The 21,199-nt window shown below is 34.6% G+C and overlaps 3 protein-coding genes across 3 annotated transcripts; 2 read left to right on the top strand and 1 right to left on the bottom strand.

The window, feature by feature from the left end:
• Nucleotides 1–571: 571 nt before the first annotated feature.
• Nucleotides 572–1,922, top strand: LOC143578117 (putative 2-oxoglutarate-dependent dioxygenase AOP1). The gene is made up of 3 exons (XM_077061781.1): nucleotides 572–979; nucleotides 1,242–1,563; nucleotides 1,650–1,922. Exons 1-3 carry the CDS (start codon nucleotides 606–608, stop codon nucleotides 1,896–1,898), a joined length of 945 nt encoding a protein of 314 aa, XP_076917896.1. The 5' UTR covers nucleotides 572–605; the 3' UTR covers nucleotides 1,899–1,922.
• Nucleotides 1,923–14,993: 13,071 nt separating this feature from the next.
• Nucleotides 14,994–16,350, top strand: LOC143578116 (putative 2-oxoglutarate-dependent dioxygenase AOP1.2). The gene is made up of 3 exons (XM_077061780.1): nucleotides 14,994–15,373; nucleotides 15,675–15,996; nucleotides 16,102–16,350. Exons 1-3 carry the CDS (start codon nucleotides 15,000–15,002, stop codon nucleotides 16,348–16,350), a joined length of 945 nt encoding a protein of 314 aa, XP_076917895.1. The 5' UTR covers nucleotides 14,994–14,999.
• Nucleotides 16,351–19,003: 2,653 nt separating this feature from the next.
• Nucleotides 19,004–20,368, bottom strand: LOC143578115 (putative 2-oxoglutarate-dependent dioxygenase AOP1). The gene is made up of 3 exons (XM_077061779.1): nucleotides 19,983–20,368; nucleotides 19,366–19,687; nucleotides 19,004–19,273 (listed from the first exon to the last, which is right to left on the bottom strand). Exons 1-3 carry the CDS (start codon nucleotides 20,366–20,368, stop codon nucleotides 19,007–19,009), a joined length of 975 nt encoding a protein of 324 aa, XP_076917894.1. The 3' UTR covers nucleotides 19,004–19,006.
• Nucleotides 20,369–21,199: the final 831 nt, after the last annotated feature.

Raw genomic sequence — 21,199 nt, 5'->3', positions numbered from 1 at the left:
GATAATCAGACAAAGCCTACACTCAATGAGTGATCCTTGAACTCTTTGGTCATGACTATCACATACATGTCATGGACGTCCTATTACTGATGACCGGTCTAAAATGTACAATAATTATTCAATTTGTTGTTTATATACCAGTTGTAGAAATTTATAATAACATCTGCATCCACAATACCGACTGATTTTGGTATTACTAGGTAATATTTTCCGATTGTACGTCATATTAATTAATAAACATAAACAATTTGCACAATCACAAAATAATACATAAATACATGAAAAAAGACGACAAATTAAAGGAATCAAATTTGGTACGTCAAGACATTTTATGATTAATATTTTATTATATTTTTGAAACATCAATATCAAATGATATGCAATCAAAGTACTTGATCTTCTTATAATATATCACCAGATGACAGTGATAATGAAATGCTAAATTATTATTTATGAATCGCGAAAGCAACATTTATAGATGAATTATTGTTATTATCGCCTAGAAATTGTAAAAATTGAATATAAAATATTGGATGGAATCACCATCACTTTATGCTGTCTATATATGTTGGTTGGAAGTGTTACAAACTTGCAGCCTCGTAGTTATGGGTTCGGAGAGTACAATTAAACTTCCTTTCATCGACTTCTTGAATTTAGACCAAAACACAAAGACAATTGAGTGGAATTTAACGAAATCCCAAGTCCATCGGGCCCTTGAAGAATTTGGTTGCTTTGAAGCAAGGTTTGCCAGCATCCCACCTAAGCTTCAAACGTCCGTGTTTGAGGCATTGCAGGAACTTTTCGATCTGCCTTTGCAAACTAAACTCAATAACCGTTCCAGTAAACCCTTTCATGGGTACGTCGGTCAGTACCCAATGGTGCCACTCTATGAGAGCATGGGTATTGACGACGCATCCATTATTGATAAGGTTGAAGACTTCACCAAAATCTTGTGGCCCGAAGGCAACCCAAAATTTAGGTATCTAATTTACTTCGTCTGTTATTCCTATCTAGCAGAGGTCCCAAGTTAGAATCTCGCTTTCAATGGTTTTCTACAAACTACGGTTTAGATAGTCTCATGGTTACAAAATAAATTACATTATTAAAGAGTGTGTGACATAAGTGTGTGAGTTGTTTTAATAAAAAATTGATTGATTTTGTGATATGTGAAAATTTCCCAAGCATTGTTATTCTTTAAATCCTATTTTGTCACTTAACATGCAACTTTCGTTATTTCACAGCAAAACAGTACAAGAGTTCTCAGAGAAACTATCAAAACTGGACCAAATGGTGAGGACTATGGTGTTGGAGAGCTTGGGATTAGAAAAATATATGGATGAACATATGGGTTCCACAAATTATCTGCTTCGGGTCATGAAATACAAAGGACCCGAAACAAGTGAGTCCAAACTCGGACTCAATTCTCATACAGACAAGAACATCGTCACAATTCTACATCAAAATGAAGTTGATGGGTTGGAGGTGCAAACCAAATCCGGAGATTGGATCAAAGTTCAACCATCACCTAATTCTTTCATTGTCATGATTGGTGATTCCCTCTATGTAAGTTCTACTCATAAGTCATAACACAAAGTTTTCTTTTAGGAATGGAATATTTGGCAAACTTTTTTTTTAATTTACAATTGTAGGCATGGACGAATGGACGACTGCATTCGCCTTATCATCGAGTGATGATGAGCGGAGACAACGCAAGGTATTCTCTAGGATTGTTTTCAATACCGAAAGCTGGTTATCTTGTTAAAGCCCCACCGGAGGTTGTGGACGAAGAACACCCTCTAATCTTCAAACCGTTCGATCATGTTGAGTTCCTCCAGTTTTACTACACCGAGGCTGGCCAACGAGCTCAGTCTGCTCTCAAGACGTATTGCGGCGTCTGAGCGTCTGACAATCCTATATTACTTGTTTTTTTTAGCTCCTTTTTCTTCTTGTACGCATTTCAGTTTAAGTGCCTCGTCCGTGTTTGTTACTGTTGCCAAGTTCTAGTACTTCCATAATCGCTTGTTATATGAAACATGAAAAGGATTTTAATTACTTTCATAGTAAAAGACATGATAATTTAGCAAACAATTAACCAAAATGTTTTAAGTGAAATAACATGTATAATTGGTTGGACGGATGGCCATGCAAAGTGTATTATGATAAAGAAAAAGGTTAGATTAATAATGTAAATTGGGTCGGATGAACGAGTTGGGTCGGATTATTTAAACTGCTCGGGTCAAGTTCATTTGTTAAAAAACAATACGATACAACAACAAAACCAACGTAATTAAAAGTTTAGAAAAAAACTACATAGCATATAGTCTTACAAATTAAAGTAAAAAATAAAAGAACCTAAAGTTGTTCTCTACGAGTTTTTAGCTTTTGGAAACTTTCCATAACATCTTCAACCGGAACTTGTTCAAAAAAATCTTTTTCAACGTAACAAATGCAACAATCGCTCGTGTATACATCGCCATCACCTATCCAGTTGCACAATTTCGTCTTCACATGCTTCATTGAAGGAAAAGTTCTTTCAACATTTGTTGTCGCAACAGGTAAAATGAGTGATAACTTTATTTAATGATAAACCAACGGATAATCAATGTATTTTCTTGTTTCCACCATCCTTTTGACAAGATCACTTATCCCTTTCATGTTTGCAAATCATGCATCTTCTTTCAAATTATCAATGCAGTTACTGAGCTCATACTTAAATTTGTCTTTTTCATCTAAATCAAAATCATTAGGATACATCTAGAACAACTATGCAAGTCTTTTTATTAAAGGCTCTAAAATTAAGACACGGACTCAAAGAATTCATAAAACGTAAGCAGCTTGGTGGTTACCTCGCTCATACGGATTTTAAGCTCTTGAATTTGTATATCAAGAACCATGTTAAAATTATTAACCTTGGTCATCAAATTCCTTAATAGGCTTGCGCTTCTAGTTATAGCTAGGCTTTTAAGTATGACTGGGCTCTCAGCTCTCTATTTACTACTAGATATTTAAAAAAAATGGCTTGGGTTGTTTAATTAGGACTGACTAACTGAGCTCTTTATAATTGGGTTGTTTAATTAAAATTGGGTTGTGTAATGAGAATTGTGATTAAAAATTGAGTGGGTTCACCCTAAAAAATCATTATAATCACTCAGCAAACCGCTATCTGTTACTCTATTATGCACCGAAAAATCATTGTAGTCATGTGACTACAGTATTAGTATGGGGAGTCCGCCTCTATCCACATGTAAATAATTAGATTTTTTGGAATAACAAATATTCTACTCTTAAATTACACTAGATTATTCTACTCTTAAATTACACTAGATTTCTTTTTTATATTTGAAATTGAACCCAAGACCTTCTGCATAAGAGCCTTTTTATTCTTTACCATGAAGGCTAGTCCATTGTCCATATATATATGAAAGCAAGAAGTTTGGTTGGTTGTGTTTGAGCGGTTCTAACTTGTTCTACACTAGACAGGGCTAGGGTCGGGTTCGAGTTGGGTATTGTTAATCTCATACTCATATCTAGTTGTAAAATTCAGTTCCATACCTGGCTCATTACCTGTCGAGTATGCGTCGGGTAAATACCCACCTAATATCGGGTATATCCGTTAGTTTGTTAAAAAAATTCCGTTAGGATTTCCAAGCATATATTTTTCATTATAATTATCGTATATATTGTTATCTATATGAACTATTACAAATTAAAATATGACACATTACATGCATATATATGTTCTCATAAATAAATAATATTACAATAGTTATTATATAACTATACGCATAAACTTGATAACATGTGAAATATAAACAGTATTTTTTAAATACAAAATAATTTTTTTTTTCATATAATGAACCTACAAAAATGAAGTGTTATTAGACAAAGGTTAAATAAAAATTAAATTAATAATATTTTTTTTATAATTCGCGTATATAGTTCAGGTAAACGGTATATGTTTTTGGGTAATCGGGTCGAATATCACCAAAATTCCATACCCAGCACGTACCCGCGAAAAACTTTCAAAAGTAATCTCATGCCCGGCCTAATACCTGTCGGGCTTCGGGTATATCTGCCCCAGATGCTTTGGGTTTATGGTATACCCGTCAGACTCGGGTTATTTTGTTACCCTAGACCGTGCTGAAGATTTCTCATTTCTTAGACCCTCCGTAGTGGGCAAGTTATGCACACGTTTTGAGGCCAAAACGCCGGGTTCCCCTACATCGTATGTTGTTTGCAATCCAACGTTATAGATAAACGAAGTTACCCAAATATACATATAAATTTGCCTATTTAAGGAATGAAATTCATTTTTACATCATAACAATAATTTACATATCTATACAATATAATAAATAAAGGTTTTCAAATGCCATATGTCATCACATTAGAATGATCTTTACAAAAATTTCCACCCTCTCCCTCATATTAAATACATTTTTCTTTCTTATTAATAGTTTTATATTTCATTTTTTTTTTACTTTTTAATCTATCATTTTCTCTTTTTAATAATTATTTCCTGATTTTAAAACTTTAATACCAACATAAGTATATTTGTTTTACATAAATATATTGTATTAATTATTAATATTGAGCTTATATAAGTAACCAATTTTCACGTTGATTTTGAATAATTATTTCAAAAATTAAGGTTTTAAATATATTATATTAGTTAATTAATATTAATATTAATATTTTATATGAAATAATATCATTGGATGAAGAACAAGCTAATTTAAAATTAAAAACTTTAATAAACTTTAACCTATTAAATATATATGATTGTTTACTAAATTACAAATTTTTTCTTTCAAACCCTTAAAAGATAAATTCACTATTTATGTATTCTTATTGTTTATGTTAATTTAAATGAGCGGGTTTAACCGATTAAATGATCAAGCATGGTTTAGTACAAAACAGTCTATAATTAGAGCGAGTTTCGGTCCACGAATTGGTTTAAAAGAGTATCCATTTACAATTTTTGCACTTAATTATTTAATCAACTCGTCATTTATGTTAAGTTCATCATCTTAAAAATCCACAAAAAAATATAAACACTAGACTACATGTTTTAGTTTTTCAGATGGATAAGACAATTCTTACCCGAGGAATACAAATGTTAGACTTAAGCACACTATTAAGCATATGATAAATTTACATTGAATATTCTTTTATTCTTGAATATTTCAAATATAAATTTCTTTAATGAACGAGTAATACTTGCACCAAAAATTAAGTTTGTTCAAAAAACTAACTACCTTTTGTTATCCATGTTTTTCGAGAGATGAAAAATATTACCATTGATCAAATGGTACAGAAATAAAATTATGTGTTACAAGAAAGTTGTACTTTCGCAATATTTAAATGGCTTCAAAATCAATGGTTGCCAAGTCATAGGTTAGTCCAAAAAGTCGATGTTGAAGTAATACTGCTTAAAATATTAAATAGAAAAGTGGCCTATGCAACTTGTGAAAATACATTATGGTAGTCGGGTGGGTTCGGCTTATGGTGTCGCAAGAAATTAGGGTAGGAATAAGTCAATAAAAAAAGGGATAATTTGGTTCGGGTCGAAGTGGCTTCATGTCGAAAGGGGTCAAGTCAAAACTGGCTTCGGGTTAAAACGTTGTCGGGTTGGAACAGGTTTCGCGTCAAAATGGGTTGGGTTAAGAAGTGTTTTATTTGAACTTACATGTACATTTCGTGTTTGCTTCTTGATTCTCGCCTCCGGGACGCTAGTTCAGACATCGGTTACGCAAATGACATTTTTTATACGTACCAGATTGCTTGCGTATATGCATTGTGTGACGCACTTTCCAACATGACAACATCAGTTACGCGTCTGATGTCATGTTAAACGCATACTATCATCAAGTTACGCAAGAACCACTACGAGGTTATGACTTATGAGCTTACTGACGCGGATCACATTTGCGCGTACTGTGCCCATCACATGGCTAGTAGCATGTACAATAAAGCTTATTAAAACATATAAGTAGTTTCATGTCGCGAAATTGGAAATTTTATATGTTAAAAGACCACGATCAACGACTTGTTTCCTATTTTCCAAGTTTCATTTTACCTCTTTTTATTGACAAGCATATCCATTCTCTACTTGTATTTATATAACTAGGTGTTATCCCAACTTATTGCGTCGGTGTACCTCGGTGTAGTTGTCTCTCTGTTTGGCTGGGAGGACAGTTGCGTCGGTGTACATTCGTTATAGTTGTTTCTCTGTTTAGCTAGGCAGTGGGTGCGATTTATTAATTGTTACAAAAGTTCCTTTCATTTATGGTGCTACGCTTAGCAGGCAATTTGGTGTATGTCTAATATCAACGCTTATCGTCTATTTCCCACCTTGCAACATTTGCGCCGGTCACACGATTCAAACACACATAAAACATAGTGCGTTATAATAACTTTACCACCACACCACCTTTTCCATTACTTGATTTAGTAAGAAATCTATAAATACAAAAATATATTTCTAAAAATACAAAAACAAATAATTGAAAAAAAAAACCATGCTTATAAGCAGGATTGAACTCATGACCAGCCATTCATTACAATACTACGCTACCACCAAAACAACTTCTGTGGGTGTTACATTTGTTGCTTTCAAATATTAAATACTAAAACAGATTTCGAAAAAGTAAAAAAAAAAAGAAAGAAACATTTTACAGCTACTGATTAGACTTCACCAAAATCATTGTAGCAATCAGCTTTGCTTTAATATATAGTATAATTATATTAAATTAAATTTTACTATATATTTTTTTCATTTTAATTTTTTTAGAACGACGACTTTCTTGTATTTAGGCTACCGCACTCCACAAATTTTGGAGAGCCCCGTTGCCCCTTTATGATCAGACTATGTTGTCTTAACTGTGCCGATGCTGGCTTTCAGAGTTTGGCTTGGGCGTTCCCCCGAAAAACTAAACCGCCGACTGCCACTTGACAGTCATTATGCCACTGCAAGAACATAGCTCTCTAACGTAACACACGGTGGGACAAAACCCCGGGTGGGCTCGGAGTTCAAACTGATAACATTTGTACAAGGATTGGCTCAAATCCTTCATTGTCAATATCCACCCAAAGTGACACAAGTGGGATTCGTTGAGTCTTCATTAGAGAACCCAAGCCTCCGGTCCCAACTAACGAATTGGCTGCTGACGACCCCAACTTTTAACGTATTTGTTCCTAACGGTCCGTGATTAACAGAATCCTAACGTCGTTAACTTCAGGTCGTCAGAAAAACGTTTTTGGCTAGAAAACTCGAATTTTTTTCCCGAAAACTCAACATTTTCATCCCAAACGTCTTGGTAACTCTGTATCGGACCTTTAGGAACCTTTTTCTAGTAAAAGCCCCAATTATTGAGGTCGCCGGAAACCCTAGAACCATCGTCGAAATCAGTTGCTGGTGCTCAAGTGGTGGTGGTTGGTTAGCGGTGTGTCAATTGGTGGTGGTTGCGGTGTTCAAGTGGTGTTTTCGGCAACAAATTTGACTTTTCCGGCCAAAAACGTTTTTTTGACGATCTGAAACTAACGGTGGTAGAATTCTGTTAGTCGCTAGCTATTAGAAACAAATACGTTAAAAGTTGGGACATTCAGTAGTCTGTTCATTAGTTAAGATCGACAGTGATCAAAAAATAATAATCAGGATTAATGAAAACCAACATACCTTAAAAAAATTGATCATCATATTCTCATGCTTAAAAAATTATTTTTATTAATTATTGTTTACAAAGTCGATATGTTCATCAGACAGTTTTTTATAGTTTAAGATATTTCAAAGAATTGACAAGTTAATTAGTATTTGGCAAATTATATGCCTTGTTTGAAAAATAAAGTAACTGAGAGAGATGTGTGACACTTGTACCTGTTAAAAATACTTGCGGAATCACATCACATAGACAATAAAGAAACAAAATATCTTGAACTAGTGTTTTACCTGGTTAACCCAAACAAATTTGATAAAAGAAACAAAACAAGTTGGTAAAATCCGAGCGATGATAAACTCAAACGCTATCGATCTCGGGCGTTAGACGGTAAGTAAACACAAATTCGGTTGGTTCGGTTAAATGCGTTATGATACCGGAACTAAAAACCTAAAATAAAATGAAAACATATAAAATTTGTCAATTAAGTGACGTCAGCCAGTAAAACTCAAGCTATGTGAAGATCTGAGGATTGTCCGTCCCGAAAGTTGAGGCAGTAAGTCTAAGCAAATTCGGCCTATTTCCGTCACATTGGTTACGGTACCAGAACTAAAACAAAAACAAAATTGACATTCAGTACGTGTTCTTTACATTCATTAAGGTATCAAATTAAAACCAAATCCAAGCGCTGTCAATTCCGGGCTTTGAAGCGGTAAAACAACACGAGTTTGGTCAGTTTCGCTTACTTTCATTACGGTACCGGAGCTAAAAAAATGAAAAAAAAAATATTAAAAAATGAGGTCAGCCAATGGGACAGTGTTGGTTGGTAAAATCAGACGTTGATAAAACCCGAACGTTGTCGGTTCCGGTCATTGAGGCTATAAGTCTACGCGGATTTGTTTGATTTCCGTTATGTTCATCATGGTACCGGGAATAAAAAAACCAAAATTCAATGACCAATACGATGCAGCCAAGTGGCCTAATCAACACCAAGCGGCACCAAACTTTATAATTATTATATATAATAATAATTGCGGACCATAAACTTTAAATAAAGATTTAAGTGGGGAAATCATCGATATGGTGGGAGGCGTTTGGAGGAATCGATCAGTGGTTGCAAAAGCGTAGATATCAATCATGTGGGTGGCGGATGTTTTTTCTTTGTTTGAGCATACAGATACCTATAATCACAAGACATGAAGTTATGTTTAAAAAAAATAGAATGTGTTAATTAAATCTGCATATATTATTAAAGCAACACAATCATTTCACATGTCATTTAGGGATGGCAAAAATCCCCGAATCCGACGGGGAAACCCGAAAACCGGCTTATTTCGGGTCGGGTCGGGTTTTGTTTTTTCGGTTTCGGGTCGGGTTTCGGAGATTGTTTCGGGGATTGTTTCGGGTTCGGGTTCGGGTTCGGGTTTGGGTACCCCCGCCCCGACCCGCCCCGATATAATATATATAAATATAAATAAAAATAATATATATATACATATATTAAAAACCTAAACCTAACCTAACAATCTCAAATCATCGCCGTCTCTGTCTCAGTCCTAATAACCACCAATCCACCGTGCACCACCAATCCACCACCAATCCACCATCAATCTGCAGTCCGCAGTGCACCACCAATCGGCCAATCCGCAGCACCATCAATCTGCACCACCAATCGGCAGTCCGCAGCACCACCAATCCACCACCAATCCACCACCAATCCACCATCAATCGCCCCGTCTGCACCACCGGACCACCCTCCTCCTCCTCGTTCTCATCCTACCACTCTACCAGGCTACCACCTGTAATGTAAGATCCCTAATTGTCAGTTGTATTATTTTGCATTCGGTTTTGTACATGTGTTAAGGATTCATTCCTATACTAAATTCATTCCTATATTTAGCATGAATTTGTGGTACATGAAATTGATATAAACCCTTTGGTGGTGTTATGAAGAAACCTTTTATTTTAGAGTTTTTTATGTGTTTGGACAATGGATCAGAAGATATAAACCTTTTTATGTGTTTGGATCAGAAGTTAGAGTTTTTATTACTTTATATTTTAAGGCAATAAATGTAAAGTAGTAATCTGTTTTGATCCAAACACATAAAACGGAAAATAAAACGAAATCAGGGCGGCTTAAATTAGACAATGGATCAAAGTAGGTTTATTCGAATCATTATAACATCTGTGACTTAAAATTAATTTAAATGAATTAACACTACGGTTGTTGCAGCCCGCCTCACACTACGGTTCAATCCGAGTTCAATTTAGAAACATCCGTTTTGACCCAAATAAATGTAACCATTTTCTGAAACAGCTTGATTCGACCTGAACTGTTTTGACCTGTGAGTCCGACCAAACCCACACGTTTTGCCAAGCTTACAACATACCCAGTCTTATCACCTCCACCATCTGATAAAGCAATACATGCATTAACAACTAGAATACAATCAAATGGGTGGTTCAAGATTAGGCTAACCCAAAATAACATTTTGATCCAAACAGATTACTACTTTACATTTAGCATGAAATTGTCAGTTAGTTTATCAGTTAGTTTATTTAGCATGAAATTGTCAGTTGTATTATTTTGCATTCGGTTTTGTACATGCATTAAAACTGACTTTTATGTGCCATTCTATTTCAGTTGCATCTACAACTATATGGCATCACAAGGTGATAAATTTGCTTCAGACACTTGTACTCCTACTCCCGTTGCTTCAAACACTCCTACTTATTCTACTCCTCAAGGAAGCAGTGAAGGGGTACATGATTCTAATGAACCACCACCAACTAACTTTACTACCCACGATGAGTCTAACCTTGATGATACTTTTGAAGATGGTCAAAATGTCGGTGGTAAAAGGAAAAGATCTGCCGTGTGGAACCATTTTAAATTAATGAAAGTGAACGGTGAAGATAAGGCGGAATGTAACTATTGTAAGAAAAAGCTAGGAGGTTCAAGCAAAAACGGCACATCGCATTTACGAGATCATTTTGAACGTTGTCCAAGACGAACTGTTAAAGATATACGACAAAGCATCTTGATTATGGAGCAAAAGAAAGTTGATGGTAGTTCATCATATCTCTCCAACTACACGTTTAATCCAGACAACTCAAGGAGAGATCTCGCGGAGATGATTATTGTGCACGAGTATCCTCTTACAACGGTGGACCATCATGGTTTTAGAAAGTTTGTTCAAGGTCTTCAACCTTTGTTTAAGGTTCCGAGTCGAAATACCATCAAGAGCGACATTTTAAAAATTTATGAATATGAAAGGGTGAAAACTAAGAAACTATTAGGGAGGATCACAAGTAGAGTGGCAATAACTACTGATATGTGGACAGCTAACCATCAAAGAAAAGGGTTTATGGCCGTCACTGCACACTTTATAGATGACTCTTGGAACTTGCAAAGCCGAATCATGAGGTAAAGCTGTACAAGTCTAATATAAAGTTAGTTTAAAACTTTAAATGTATTTTACACTTATATTGATGCATAAATTTTATATAGGTTTATTTATGTGCCTGCACCACATACAGCTGATGTTCTTGCAGATACGCTATATGATTGTCTATGTGATTGGAATATTGATAGAAAAGTGTCTACTCTTACCGTTGATAATTGTACCACAAATGATGCAATTATCAACAAGTTACTACAGAAGCTTCCATTGAGATCACTCATGAGGAAAGGAGAGTTGTTTCATATGCGTTGTTGCGCGCACATTCTCAATTTGATTGTTCAAGATGGTTTGTCTGTTATTGAGGATGGGATTGAAAGAATTAGAGATAGTGTTTTATTTTGGTCTGCATCAGGAAAAAGAGAGCAAAAATTTGAGGAAGCAGCCAATCAACTTGAAATGGAATACACAAAGAAACTGATCGTTGATTGCAAGACTCGCTGGAACTCTACTTATTTGATGCTTAGTGTTGCTATACCTTATAGACATGTTTTCACGCGATTAAAGCAAAGAGAGCCCAGGTATACTAGTTTGCCTACGGACCTTGATTGGGACTTAGCAACTGAGATATGTAACAAGCTACAACTATTCTATCGGGTAACTCTTTTGTTTTCTGGTAACAAGTATCCTACTGCTAATGTCTTTTTCCCTTTGATATGTGAGATTCGTTTTTCTATGCGGGAGTGGACTAAGTCTTCTATTGTTGACATTAGTCTAATGGCGTATAAAATGAGTAGCAAGTTTGATAAATATTGGTCTGTAATTCATGGGATTATGGGGATGGCTGCGGTTTTAGATCCACGTTACAAGCTAAAATACGTAGAGTTGCTTATGCCTGCCTTATACGGTGAAGAAATGGCAAAGGAAGAGTTTAAATCTCTTGAGGATTTTGTCCGAGCTTTTTTTAAAGAATATGAATCTACCAACTCACGTGGTAAAAACTACTATGAAGGTATAATCATATTAATATTTAATGAGTATAAATATAAATTGCTAATATTTGATTTATCTTGATTCACATTAATTTATAGGTGGTGGTTCTAGTTCATCTTTATTCAGTTCGGGGTTGTCAGAGTGTTCTTCTGGTGGATTCCAAAAATTCCTATCTGACATTAAATCCAAAGCTAAGGTGAATGATGACTTGAATGATATGGCAGAGTTAGATAACTACTTGAAAGAAAATCTTTTGCCTGATGAAGTAGAACTGGATTTGTTGCTTTGGTGGAAGACAAATGGAGGTAAGTATCCGACACTTCAAAGGATGGCAAAAGATGTATTGGCAATTCCAGTTTCCACCGTTGCCTCTGAATCTGCGTTCAGTACAAGTGGAAGATTAATAAGTCCTCACCGAAGTCGACTTCACCCAAAAACTTTGGAGGCTTTAATGTGTGCTCAAAGTTGGTTGTTGAATGAGATTCGAGGTAACGCTATATTGAATATTACATTATTACTCATGTTATTTATCTTCATAATCATGAATATATGTTTATGTTATTACTATTAAATATAGAAACTTGTTCGGAAGAGACCGAGGCATACTGCCGCACCATTGAATATGAAATGGATGTGGAAGAGGTAATAATATTTATAAAATTTACTATTTTTGTAACATAGCTTTTATTCTTTTAACTTGGTTGATTTATTGATAAATATTCTTAATGTAGGTAGGTACTAAAGAAAGTGGCACGACGACTTTGGATGATTTGGTTTGATTTGGTATTTAGATTTGGTCGCAATTTTGTAGTTTGTGTATTTGGCATGATTTTTCGGCCATGTAGACTTGGTTTTATTTCCTTTGTAACACATTGTTTCAGCTTTTATGTGTGTGATGCAGAAGTTTATTTCGATAAATGTTCAGTTTCGGGTTTTCGGGTTCGGGTTTTCGGGTTCGGGTTCGGGGACGGGTCGGGTCGGTTTCGGGTTTTCGGGTTCGGGGACGGGGCGGGTCGGGGGGGTACAAAAAACCAAACGGGGAATCCCCGAATTAAACCCGACGGGTAATGGGGCGGGTACGGGGATGGTTTTTGGTTTCGGGTTCGGGTTCGGGTTAAGCCAAACCCGCCCCAAACCCGCCCCGTTGCCATTCCTAATGTCATTCAACTAAACTCTCCATATAGATTGTTAAGTGTACAAGTTTCAATTTTTACAATTTCTACTTTATGAATGATAAAATCTCATTACTTTGCTTTTAAAATGTTTATGGCTTACCAACTCAACTAAAATGAATTGGTGGTAACCTTCTCTTTTTCTTAATTGGTAAAGATTCACAACATTACATTTTTATTTTCTAATACAAATACAAATTCTTTTTTACTAATCTATGTATTTTAGAAATTTATTTATATCTTATGAATTTATAAGATATGTTATTATACATATTATTCAGTTTAACTTTTTTGTTGAATGTTTTTAACCTCCCGTCCCATATAAAACACGGACTATATCCTAGTTAACGTAGTAAATAGAAGTCAGAATTCCAATCTCACATCAATGGTTGAGACATAATACTAAAAACAAGGAAATGTCAATACATTGAAAAAACATTTTTATATGGTGGATACATCATACATCCCATTAACTTGGTATAATAAACTGCTATATTATATTATTATTACTAGCTTTAAAACTCATTTAATGCACGAGAAGCGTAAAATAAATATAATTAAACTATATTATTTAAATAATTAAATTAAAAAAACATATATTTTATTAAATTAAATATTTTAATAAGTTCAAACTATATTTTCTAATGGAATATTCATATGAATACGTGGTGCATTCTCACATAATTTCTTAATAATTACGAAAAAGATGCACCTAGTGATTTTATAAGTTGTAATTATATTTTTTTAATGGAATAACGAATTCAACAAAAGGTGATAAGATGTTTCCTTATAAATGACATAAAAGAGAACATCATATATATAATTAGCATGACTAAACACACTTTTGTATTACGGATTTGAAAAAGATTGATGAGAACTTCATGGTCCATGGATCCATAGAGGTTGAATGAATACGTGAGAATAAAATTGATATTTATTCATAATTTCTTCTTGTTTTTATCTTCTTAAACCTATAAATATCGTACATGAATTTTTACCACATTTATCTCTTACACTGAAAAGTGTTTATCAATTGATTTAATATTTAAAAAAGGTAGATATGATTTCATTAAGCATATAAATATTTTTATTATACTAACATAAATATCCGTATATTTTTATTATTTATAATTTAGGTAATTAGTTATTTGATTAAATGATGTATTGATATGTTTCGATTACATTAACATAAATAAGTTTTCATTAGAAAAAAACAGTAGTTTGAACGGGAAATTTTGGCTAAAAATGAATATTCAAGTGATATATGTCACCAACTATTTTACTTTATTAGAATATGTAGAGTTATTAGAATAGGTAGATTGCTGAATATAAACTAATCACGAAAGCAACATTTATAGATGAATTATTAGAGCATTCCCAATGGATTCCCTAAATTATGTGAGGGGGTTCTCTATTTTGTAGAGATAGTTAAAAATGGCTGTGGGAGTAGGAAAGAGAAAATGTTACTGTTTATGGTTAAATTTGAAGAAACGCACTGTTCATCTCTATAATTTTTAATGTTTTTGAAAGTGGTTGTGAGTGAATGAGAGAGAAAAGATAATGATAAAAGTATAAAAAAATATTATTTAATTAAAAATGAGAAAGAAAAGATAGTGTTTTTAGTGTAATTATAGAGATGGAGATAGAGAATTAAATGGGAATGCTCTTATAGCAAGAAATTGTAAAAAGATGAATATAAAATGCTGGAGGGCATCCCTAAGCTATCAATAAATGTTGGCAGGAAGCTAGGAAGTGTTGCAAGTTGGAACCTGGCAGTTATGGGTTCGGATAGTACAATTAAACTTCCTTTCATCGATTTCACGAATTTAGACCAAAACACAAAGAATAATGAGTGGAATTTAACGAAATCCCAAGTCCACCGAGCCCTTGAAGAATTTGGTTGCTTCGAAGCAAGGTTTGCCAACATCCCGCCTGAGCTTCAAACATCCATGTTTGATTCATCGCAGGAGCTTTTCGATCTGCCTTTACAAACCAAGCTCAAAAACCGTTCCACTAAACCCTTTCACGGGTATTTCGGTCAGTATCCACTGGCGCCACTCTACGAGAGCATGGGTATTGACGACGCACCCATTATTGATAAGGCTGAAAGCTTCACCAAAATCTTATGGCCTGAAGGCAACCACGAATTTAGGTGTCTAATGTACTTCCGTTAGTTATTCCCATCTAGCAGAGGTCTCAGGTTAAAATCTTGATTTCAATGGTTTTCTACTTTAATATCTTGAAGGCCGCATGCCCTGTACAAACTATGGTTTGGATGGTCTCATGGTTACAAAATAAATTACTTTATTAAATGATTAAGAGTGTATGGCATAAGTGCGTGAGTTTTTGTTTTAAAAAAAATAATAATTTTGTGATATGTGAAAATTTCTCAAGCATTGTTAATCTTTAAATACAATTTTGTCACTTAGCTTGCAACATTTGTTGTTTCACAGCAAAACAGTACAAGAGTTTTCAGAGAAACTATCAAAACTGGACCAAATGGTGAGGACTATGGTGTTGGAGAGTTTGGGATTAGAAAAATATATGGATGCACATATGGCTTCCACAAATTATATGCTTCGGGTCTTGAAATACAAAGGACTTGAAACAAACGAATCCAAGCTCAGACTCAATTCTCATACAGACAAGAACATTGTCACAATTCTACATCAGAATGAAGTTGACGGGTTGGAGGTGCAAACCAAATCTGGAGATTGGATCAAAGTTCAACCATCACCTAATTCTTTCATTGTCATGATTGGTGATTCCTTCTATGTAAGTTCTACTCATTACACAAACTTTTCTTTTAGGAATGGAATATTGGCAAAACTTTCTTTTGGTATATTGCGACTAATATCGGATTTTAATTTACGATTGTAGGCATGGACGAATGGACGAGTGCATTCGCCTTATCACAGAGTGATGATGAGTGGAGACAACGCAAGGTATTCTTTGGGACTGTTTTCAGTACCGAAGGCTGGTTATCTGATTAAAGCCCCACCGGAGGTTGTGGACGAAGAACCCCCTTTAATCTTCAAGCCGTTCGATCGTGCTGAGTTCCTTCAGTTCTTCTACACCGAGGCAGGTCAGCGAGCCCAGTCTGCTCTCAAGGCGTATTGTGGTGTCTAATAATCCTATATTACTTGTTTTTCTATCTCTTCTTTCTTGTTGTACATGTGTCAGTTTAAGTGTTGCGTCTGCCGTTTGTTACTATGTTGTCAAGTTCCTGTACTTCTATAATCGCATGTTTTATGAAACACAGAAAAGGGATTTAAGATCCATCGTCAATGACATGAGAACTTGACAAACAAATAACCAAAAGGTTTTAAGTAAAATTAATAACGTATATAATTGGTTTGATGGATGGTCATGCAAAGCGTATTGATTTGCATAAAGCTCAAGGATACAAAACCGATTGTGAAGTGACGCGAGAACGGTGATCAAATTCTCTAGCTATTAAGGATACGTATGATCGATCGAGAATCTAGGTCATTCACTTCCAGCTACTCTAAAATATTAAGCGTTGATGAATCTTCTTCTAACACTTATTTTCAACTCACCAACTAATACAAGTATGCTTGTTTTCATCTTTTCTCTTAATTTATTATTGTAGTTTTGGCGAATGACGTCTAATATAATCATTATATATTATACAGTTCATACATAGAATCCTATATAACCGATTACACACATTGTTGAGGATCAAAAATTCAATCATTAACTGATTAAAAACCTTATGTTGAGGAATATTGAACGATTCACATGGTTGAATGCAATGTTGTAAAACTCCCGAGTAGGCGGCCGAGTACTCCCCGCCTAGATCGAGTACCCCCCGTCTCGGCCGAGTTCTCCTTAGGTATTTTCCAAGTAATCCCCCACTACTCCCTAGTACTCGCAACTCCCCAGTCGACCGCCTAGGACCGCCTAACGACTTTTACAATCTTGGTTGAATGCGTGATTATTTGAGCAAATGATCGACGAACAAATGAACGTATGCAAACCTTTTGTTGAGGAATACGTCCAACAAATTAACGATCGACACTGGATAGTAACATGTATTGAAGCAACGATTGGGTTGTTGATCGATCGGGTTAGAATAGCTGCGGGTGAGGGAAACGATTGGGTGGGGGGATAGCGGACTAAATAAAAACCACCTAGAAAAAGAAGATACAAACTTAATCGGGTTAATCAGTTATGCCAAAGTTTCCTTTTTTACACCCATAATCTCAACAAAACTTGATTTTGTTTCAAACCTAAAACTCGTATTACCCAAACCAGACTACTTATTTATACTTTAGGTCGGTTGAGTTAACCAGGATATGGCTAATTTTTGAATCTGAAGCCAGTATTACATAAACTTGTACATCTCATTCCCCATATTTATCTCTATTCAACTAAATAATACTTCTTCATTCTTTTTATTTCTCTTTCTTTCACTCACATTCATTAAAATATTGAAAAAAGATAGGGCGGTGAATAGAAAGAGCCAAATTTGGGAAATTGGTTTAGTTTCTCATAAAAATATGGGGGATGGGATGTAAAGCTTTCTCAATGGTTTTGATCGTTTTCGCTAAAATTTAACAATGGGGTTAGAGCTTTCACAATGGAATCCCCATCCTCATCCATATAATTTAACTAAAATACACATTTATGCATAAAATGTGTTTATTTTTTAAAAATCCTCCACATCCAATTCCCCATATATATTTATAACCATTTTGATAATACTTCTTGCGCTCACAACCACATTATAATATTGGATAGAGGATGAGAGTCGAACCCCGAGAATTGAGGATTACTTTAGTTTCCAATATAATTTAGGGTATGGGGATGAGGATTTCATTGTAGATCATTGAAAAAAAAAAAAAACTATAAAAATCATAATTTCCTTATAATTTATGTTGACTCGGAAATGTATGTAGACTATTGTGAATGCTTTAAGATGGGTGATGATATGTGAATGCGCCCTTGGTCCCTTACTAAGTTACTATTGCAGTTTTTGTCTTGGGCCGATTCCCGGCTGTACCGCAAGCCCACAACTTTCTAGATTTGATTCAAACTTAAAAAAAAGTATTAATTCTTATTTTAATTATTTAACTACTTTGTTTTTACGTCAATACAGATATTATAATATTCTCTTGTTTAAATTATCTTTATTCACGACTACTTTCCACAGTTTGTCCTTTAGTTAACGGGGCTTAAAAGTTTATTATTTTTGTCAACGACTTCGACGTGTTTATGGAACGTGTGACCTAACCTAAAATGTTATAAAATCACCTGGGTGGCAGTTATTAATTATTTGTTTTTTTATTCAAGGCGGTTGTTCATTCACGATTAGAAGAAAAGATATGGTATGTTGTTTATTTGTTTGCAATCAATAATGGATTTAGAAGAAAAGTTGAGGGGTAGCACGACCTAAAATATTTGTTCAAAGGTACTTGATACGTAAAATGAAGAAGAAAAAAAACATTACACAAAAAATGCATTTCACCAAAAAAGTTAAGTGACGACACATGCTACCCCTCAACCATGACTAGCTCCGCCCTTGTTTGCAATCCAACATTATTGATAAACGGAATTACACAAATATACATGCATAAACTTTGTCATTTAAGAAATGAAATTCGTTTTAGTTACATCATAACAATAATTTACATACAGTATGCAAAATATAATATATAAATAATTTCATACAGCTTATAAAATATCAAATATATATATATGTGTATATATTATGATACTCTATAAGGAATTTTATACATGATTTTCTCCATACAATAAAATATTACAAGTTTTCAGTTGACTGCAGGCCACAATACTTCTCTAATGCATATTTATCATTAATATTTTCTTCCTTGATGAAGAATTTGAAAAACTCTCCATAATCAAAAGGCTTGAAGAATAAAGGGTGTTCTTCATCCACCAGTTCCTCAGGTGCTTTTATGATTTTGTCCCATTTCGGAACCGAAAATAAACCAATCGAATATCGATCTTTATCCCCGTTCATCACCACCCTGTGAGTCGCTGCATGTAACCGTCTGTTCGTCCAAACCTGTATCGATCGATCCACAATATGAAAACAATGAGACGTAACTTACTTTGAAGGTTACTTGTAATATAATGAAATAGCTAGAGTTAACTTACTTTGAAGGTTTCTCCAGCCATAATTACACAGCTGTTATCTGAGAATTTCACTTTGTACCACTCTCCATCTTTGTTTTGCACTTCTAGTCCTTCAACTTCATTTGATTGCAAAATTGTCAATATATTCTTGTCCGCATGATCAAGTAGTCCCATATTGGATTCATCTTTAGCAGGAGGTCTATATTTCATAACCCTAACAAGATAGCTTGTGAGTTCCATATGTTCATCCATGTATTTCTCCAAATTCAAGCTCTCTAGAACCATCATCCTCACAACCTCATCTAGCTCCTTTAACTTCTCCGAGTAAACTTGTACGATGTCGCTGTTCAAAATTTAGTAATACCCCATATTTAGAAAATTCATGAATATCATACCAACGTGCGTGTTACACTCGTATAGTCTTGCAACTGTTTTGCGAGCGGATCTTGTTCGTTCGCAAATCAGTTGCTAGTTTTGTGCTGGTTTTTGGTCACAAATTAAATTTGGTTAAATATATTAAATGTCATGATGTTTAATTGACAGTTGACTAAACTTTATTCAGTTTTTTCTAACGACAAATGTTACTGCTACTAAACTTTATATTCATACAGGTAATTAAACAATTATAGTTGACTTACCTGAATTCAATGTTGCCTTGAGGCCACATGAGATTAGCAAAACTTTCAGGATCTTCGATTCCTAAGCTCTCAAATATCGGAACCTCTTTGGCTTGTCCGATGTAGCCGTTATAAAGCTTTTCGGTAACATTTCTTACCTTTGTTTCTAATGGAAGATTGAACAGCTGTTTCAAGGAAGAAAACAATGAGTTTCGAAGATCAAGTGAGATCCCATTGAAGACTGCTTCAAAACAACCGAATTCTTGTAGGGCTTTGAAAACTTGGGCCTTTGTTGTGTCCCATACGAGGGTTCCTCGGTTGTGTTTGTTTATTTCGGAAAGATCTATGATGGGAAGTCGAAGAGGTGCTTCAGAACCCATCTGTGTGTTGTTTTGTGTTGGAATCATTAGGTAAACGAATTTATAAGGTTTTGAATTTGTGAATAAAAAACAAGGAACAGAAAGAAAGTGGAGAATATTCACACATTATTTACAAAGGTGTACAAGAGGGATTACATCAAAACTTGATTGATAAAAGTGTCAAAAAAACCAAAAAAAAAATGGATTATAAGATGAAACCCTTACATAATCAAATAATAATACTTATGGGTCGTGGGTCTACCAAACTATATAGCCTTTAAAGGGTTTATAATATCTATTTATTTGTGAAACAACTCGTTAATTATCAAACAATAAGTTTCGCGAATCATATGTCTCACTAAACCCGGATAGCCTTTAAACGGGTTTATAACATCTTATATTTATTTGTGAAACACTTTCATCATCAAACCCTTATTTAATTTCTCTCATTTATATATTCTCTGTCGTCGGTCTATCTTATCCATCATCGGTTAGCTTCGATTACCACCCAGCATCGTCAACCTCCCCACTCATTCATCAACCACGTTTTAAACTAGCTAGCCATGTTCAACGTTTTAAACTAGCCAGGTAGCGTGTCCTGCATATTGTACGGAGCCAGATTTGTATCAATGTTTGGTTTGCAATAAAGCAAGTGAAGCCCTCGCAACGGCATAACGCAAATTCGTTTGATATAGGCTTCCAATGCCGTAACTAAAAAAAATAAGTTCGTCATCACCCAAATAAAATAAATTAACAGTTTAAAACAAAACAAAAAAAATATTCGAGAGTTGTGGCGGTGAACCGACTCGAATTTGGTCTGTATCAACGGTAAGAAAAAGGACTCACGCATTGCAGCGTCGATGCGAATTTGGTTGATAT

The sequence above is a fragment of the Bidens hawaiensis genome, unplaced genomic scaffold, assembly GCF_021521415.1.
Source record: "Bidens hawaiensis isolate Kalapana, Puna unplaced genomic scaffold, B.hawaiensis_p1.1 tig00029024_1, whole genome shotgun sequence".
Classification (NCBI taxonomy): Eukaryota; Viridiplantae; Streptophyta; class Magnoliopsida; order Asterales; family Asteraceae; genus Bidens; species Bidens hawaiensis.
The sequence above is the reverse complement of the archived record's forward strand: the minus strand, read 5'-3'. Positions and strand labels throughout refer to the sequence as shown.